At 31.5% G+C, this 6673-nt stretch overlaps 1 protein-coding gene across 1 annotated transcript; it reads right to left on the minus strand.

Moving 5' to 3' along the window:
* Positions 1–904: 904 nt before the first annotated feature.
* On the minus strand, positions 905–5714 carry Arf1 (ADP-ribosylation factor 1). Its single transcript, XM_089702363.1, has 5 exons — positions 5565–5714; positions 5029–5196; positions 3818–3927; positions 3195–3320; positions 905–2075 (listed from the first exon to the last, which is right to left on the minus strand). Exons 2-5 carry the CDS (start codon positions 5174–5176, stop codon positions 1911–1913), a joined length of 549 nt encoding a protein of 182 aa, XP_089558489.1. The 5' UTR covers positions 5177–5196; positions 5565–5714; the 3' UTR covers positions 905–1910.
* Positions 5715–6673: the final 959 nt, after the last annotated feature.

Consider the following 6673-nt stretch of genomic DNA (forward strand, 5'->3'; position numbering starts at 1 on the left):
ATGTTGACTGGCGCAGCAAGATTTTAGAGGACAAACACAACCCTAGCGCTGGTACAGTTATGACGGCCGTCAAAATATGCGGTGCACAAGTAACTTCATTACCAACATTAATACTTAGACAGGGATTTGACCTCGACTTGGTGATATTTAGCGAGAATTTCGAATTTAAAAAACACACAACGGACTGACTAGTGAAAACGATGACAAAGTTTAATTTTATTTTTTAAATAAAATGGAAAACATTGCGTTATGAAATTTGTAGTATATAATACTATGTACATCAAAGATTGTAGTGTTTTTGTAAGTTTTCTTAAATCGATGATAATGTTTAAACGATAGTCACTTGATTGTTGGTTTTCGGAGTTGTGACATGCCAAAGTACTGACATTTGAGGTATTAATTTATTTTTTTTATTCATTTGTATTTTAAATAAAGAAGTGAAATTGAGTGACCAAATAAAGGACGCTTCATTGTTTTAAAATAGATTGTTATTTGAATAAAATATAATAAGACTTTGTTTAAATTGGCTGATGACATCGAGTTACCCCATTTTTGTATAATCACCCATATCTTAAATAGCATCCAGTAAATTTACCCACTTTCTACTGAAGAATTTTACCAAAGGATTTAATTGACAGCATATAAGGTGTAGTTTGTAGCAGAATGTTTATTTAGGATCATATTAATATTACAATTTACATAATTAGTATATTTATTAATGATTGCGTTAAGGTTAATTGTACTAAGATCATGTTAAATTTTAAATGTAAATTCAGTTGATTGCAGAAAATAAAGAATTAAATATTGTAATACAACTTGCTCTTACAAAACATCATTGGTCTTTTTGAAGGTTATAAAAAAATCAGAATTCGATTAAAAAATAAGGAGATTTAGAAAAACGAAATTTGGTGAGGATATTTTATTCCATAATACAGCGTTAAGACAAACCGGAATGTCACATTTTGCTTTCAGTAAACCTTTGATATCCATAAAAATAAAAAGAAATCTCTTTACCACACTTGCCTCATAATTATATCCTTGAATTGTGTTTTAACAATCTCTTCTAAATTATTATAAAAATGCTAAGTTATAATTAATTGTGTAAGAGCAAAGTACCATTGAGAATTCTGAGCACTGCTTCCCTGTACACAGAAACACTTCTCCGAATGACACTGTGATCGTCTAATACATAATACACCTAAATTAAATATTGTAATCGGTTCGTCATGAGAAGTCAACTATAAATGCGGTCCGCGAAGACGATCGATTCGATAACGAAGATCGCCAAACAGGTTTCGAATGTAAATTACATAACAGCTTAATCTACCTAGTTAACTTCCATAAAAATAAACTATCATCATACAATACGTCGATCAAATAATAAATTGGAATATGCACAAAACTGGTGTTTTACATCACCGTATAATCAAACTGGAGAATATTAATCTAAATAGTCACAAAGCGATGTGAATAGGTCGAAGGCGGATGCTACTGAGAGTCGCCTATCGCGAGCTGCGGACGAGCGCCAAGCGACACGGCTCGGGTCTCCAACCTACCTTATGCGCTAACGCTAATAAATCAAAATCATACATTTCAATTAACTTTAAATACTTTATTACGACAACTTATTCCACATTATTATAGTATACTTATAAAACATGTTATGCTGCGATCCACACTATCACGAGTCGTCTGAATACCTATCCACATCACGATGCGTAATTAATGTACACGTTCGTTACGGGTGAAAAGAAAAGAGAGGTCGCTTTACGATCTATTTGTTCGGCGACCGAGCGGGCCGGCGGGGGCGACGTTGCATGGATTCCGCACATAATACGTTGTATTTATAGCAAATAAAGTGAACATATCTTAAACCATAGTCTCTCAGTGATGCGGGCGCACGTCGGCGGTTAGCGGTTGGCGTTCTTCAGCTGGTTGGAGAGCCAGTCGAGGCCCTCGTAGAGCCCGTCGCCGGACGTGGCGCAGGTCGCCTGGATGTACCAGTTGCGGTTGCGCAGCGAGTGCAGCCCCAGCTTGTCCGTGATCTCCGCCGCGTTCATGGCGTTCGGCAGGTCCTGTCACGGCACATACGGACATTTCGTTATGTAAATAAATAAAAAATAAATAAATAAAACCTTTATTTGTCTCTCTCACAAGGGTTAAAAATAACAATTAATGAAAAATACACATAATATATTAGACAATTTCGTTATGTCTATTGTTATTTAATAAAACTACAGTTTAATTGAAACTTAGCAAAGTTTTTTTGGGAATTATGCAACTGAATGATGTTTAGAAAACTTACAGTTTATTCCCATAGTAAACGGGTGGTATATTTACTTTACATTTTCATTATAAAAATAATAAGCATAATATAAATACACAAATCGTGTATTATGCATAAAAGTGTAAAAATAAATTAATATACTATGATTTGATTATATACCTATCATCAATGTATTTAAAGCCATAAAATAATGTATGTCACAGTAGTTATCACTGAACTTGTAAATCTTTATGTTATCATATAATTTCCTGCTTACTACACTAGTGAATAAAAACATTGGCATTATCCATTTATACAAAGTAGGACAGAGTACAAAAGAGCAAAGAATTAATAAGACCACACATAATAAAAATATATAAATACAATGATAAATGGAAATAAGTATAAGAAAATATGTGATAATTTATTTAAAAGTAAAATGAATAAAAAATACACAGATACATAATATTAAAATTAAATCTAAAATAAAATAAAATTGTATATTACAAAAGCATTTTAATATACAATTTAAATAATCCTAGATATTTTTTGCATATATATTTTTTGTATTGACAGAGAAGTATAATATTTGCAATATCTTTGAATAGTTTTGATAAGTAATTATTATGTATTTTTTGTTATTGTATCATATAGATTTATGAATAATGTTATCATTATCAGTCTTGATGAATTTAATACTAAAAAATATGACTCATTTATATAATATAGTAGTCAAATTGCAAAATATATACACATAATAAATATGCAATGCTAAGAAAAATTGAAAATGATTAGTATGTTTTTTATTTTGTATTTCTGTCTCCTAAATTCTGAACACAATTTATAATACAACACAAACAACAACAATTTCAATGTCCCAACTCCCAACCTGGAATACTATACCAAATAAAGTCAAAATGTATCTTACCTGTTTGTTTGCAAAGATCAAGAGCACCGCATCCCGCAGCTCGTCTTCACTTAACATTCGCATTAGCTCCTCGCGCGCTTCGCCGATACGTTCTCGGTCATTACTGTCTACTACAAAGATGAGACCCTGCAAATTATAATCAAAATTTATATGTTCTATTGTCAATGCACACTTTCAATTTTATTTCAACCTTGAAACGTGTCTCGTATTATTAACTAGCCGCTCCGCGCGGTTTCACCCCCGTGGCTCCTCTCCTGTTGGTCGTAGCGTGATGGTATATAGCCTATAGCCTTCCTCGATAAATGAGCTATCTAACACCGAAAGAATTTTTCAAATTGGACCAGTAGTTCCTGAGATTAGCGCGTACAAACAAACAAACAAACAAACTCTTCAGCTTTATAATATAGATAGTGTTAGTAAAGAGAATTTTTTATTGATGTGTGCATAAAACTGAAATAGTGGTGATTAAATTTATACTACATAAATTTATTGTAGTCGCCCAGTTACTACATTAATTTATGTATGGAAACTAGCTGATAATACATTTTACATTCCCAAAGATCATATCAGTGCCAATCAAGTGCACATTTATATGCTCATGTTTTGCATACAATAATGCTAACCTGTGTGTTTTGGAAGTAATGCCTCCACAGTGGCCTGATTTTGTCCTGACCACCGACGTCCCATACAGTGAAACTGATGTTTTTGTATTCTACTGTCTCCACATTAAAGCCTGTAAACAATTGGTATAAACATCGTTATAGTAAATACTTAACTAAATTAATGTATTTTTTCTAATTTGTTCTAAGTTTCACTTGAATGTCTAAATCTAAATAAATCCCATGAAGAAAATTGTATTAATGGAATTTAACCTTATTATCCTGAAAAGAACAGCTCTAATAAAATATATCCGGGCAACAGTAAAATAACAACCCACATTCCTTCTCATCTTAATGTAAGTTTGTGTTGTAGACTGAGTAAATTTATTTCTAATATAAAATTAGAAAGCTAAATTAAATTACTTCCAAAGGCTTGACAAAGTTGTATAATTCTTTATAAACTAAAACTTAATTAATAAATAAGATCTAAGAATCTTACAAATTGTGTATTTGATTAAAGATTAATTTTATCTGATTATATTTTGACATAAAAAATGTACAAACTTATAGTATTTATAAAGTCTGACTCAACTTCCCCACACTTATGACACAAAAAAACAGTAATTTATAGTTGAACAAACTGTTAAAATTGTATAAAATTTAAGAAAATAAGTTATAGGTTCAATTTCACAACTTGATAATAAGATTTCATTTAGTTACCTTTCCTTTGAAACTTTAAATTCAATGAAGCAAATGCCTACTTCCCTCATACAGACAGCCATTGTCAAAAATCAATATTATTAAATTGAAATGATGTGTAAGAAATTTTTTCTATGAACATCCTTCTCATACAGTTCATATAAACATATGTCTGCTGCAGTGTGCAACCTTTACACTTCAAAACAATACTTGGGTCAGTAAATTGTCTACTATGACATAACTTTATAGGTTTTGAGGCCATCCACTCTAGCTTTATTAATCATTATTCTCGACCTACATATTTATATTTAATATTTTGCATTGCATAAAGTCTAAAAGAAACAATATTAACTCAAAACTACTACTGGATCTAACCAAAAAACTACCTAATGTTTAGAAAAAAATTAGTCACTAGCAAGTGTTTAAAAATATGTGCTTGAATCAAAATGAAAATGAAAGTAATTGCCACATGCAATTAATTAAATCACAAGATTTAATTATTTGTTTTATATAGTTTAATATAAAAAAAAACTTACCAATAGTAGGAATAGTTGTAACAATTTCTCCTAATTTGAGTTTATATAGAATTGTGGTTTTACCAGCTGCATCAAGTCCAACCATCAATATTCTCATTTCCTTTTTGCCAAATAGGCCCTTAAATAAATTTGCAAACATATTCCCCATTTTGCTGACTTAAATATATTCTGAAAAGTTAATTTTTAGAGTTATTAGAAAAGACATTCACTCTGACTCATCAGCTACACAACGTTACTATAATCAATGATAATGACATGGCAAGTCAAATCTAGAATAAGGCGTATAATAACATTTATTACGCATAAAGCTCATTTGAATTTAATGCATTATCAAAACCACATTTTTATTTACAGCACACACTTTTTTATAGAATAGCTCTAGTAAAATAAAGCTTTGATTAACAAAGATTAGCCGACATCGCTGTTGGTATTCTGTTGCGGTCACCACCCAGAGATTTTAATTTTGTTAATTTGAATTTAACCTATCAAAATATAACAAATTTGCACTAAATGGAACAAATCAAAGTTGTACTCACATTTTTGCACACTTAATAAACGTTATTTAATGAAAAATTCTTCAATTCAATGAAGTCACTACTATTCGCTGAGTGTCAAAATGGCGGCGAACGTGGAAGTTATTCGTGCCTATGCCACGTATCGGAGAGAAAATGGCCAGTTATAAAAATAGTCAATAGTGCTATGCATTATAATCTTAGATCATTGTAAATTATAATAGACTTCCAAAATGAACTGCTCACGACAAATTTACAGCAAAGCTGTAATGAAAATATGGGTGGGTATAATATTAGATATTATTGCATGATACGTAAATTGAAGTAGATAGATGTGCTATTTTTTTAACGAAATCGAAAAAAGGGGGCAGTTTCTCAGTTCAACTGCATTTTTTTTGTTTGTTAACCTAAAACTTTCGACTGGGGGAACCGATTATAATGATTCTTTTTGAAGTGAAACTTCTTTTAAATCGGGGTTGGACAAAAATTTAGTGTAACATTTTTGCGTTACGCCGTACGCGTGACATTTTGCGTTACGCCGTACGCGTGACATTTTTGCGTTACGCCATACTCGTGACATTTTTAAGGTCATAAAGAAGTTTCACTTCTTACGTGTGTACTCTAGTACACGCATACATTTTTTTATTTGAAAGCTACTGCATTCAGGTTGGAACATTAAATCGTAAATTTTTTTTCTGTTCTGACCATTTGAAGGCAGATTTTGTTATTTTATAATACATAAATTCAGATGATTTGGTTAGGCTTGCCGACGCATATCGTTTAGCTGATTCTCTTATTTTATTCTGATATTGCAGTGCATGAGAGACACACATATTTTAGAATTCTGTTAGGAAACCTCGCTCATTTGGGGTATTGGTAGATTCGACCGATTCGATGCGGGCAAATTTACAAGAAAATAATATATTTTATAGTTCCGACGCTTTTCCGACGCGACAGCGAGCTGAGGTCGAAAGTTAGTAAAAATTAAGGAAAAAAATATGTCTGTCTGTGTCTATACATATTTAGTAATCTGTAGTTAATATAGTAACCAAAAGTAACTAGTTAATCTGTGCTCACAGGTAGTTTTGAGATTTTGACAGTTGCAAAGTGTCACATCCATGTGTGTGGTTTAT

Source organism: Colias philodice, chromosome 13 (assembly GCF_061535455.1).
Source record: "Colias philodice isolate Cphi_HAF_F1 chromosome 13, ilColPhil1 Martin Lab GWU primary, whole genome shotgun sequence".
NCBI classification, from domain to species: domain Eukaryota; kingdom Metazoa; phylum Arthropoda; class Insecta; order Lepidoptera; family Pieridae; genus Colias; species Colias philodice.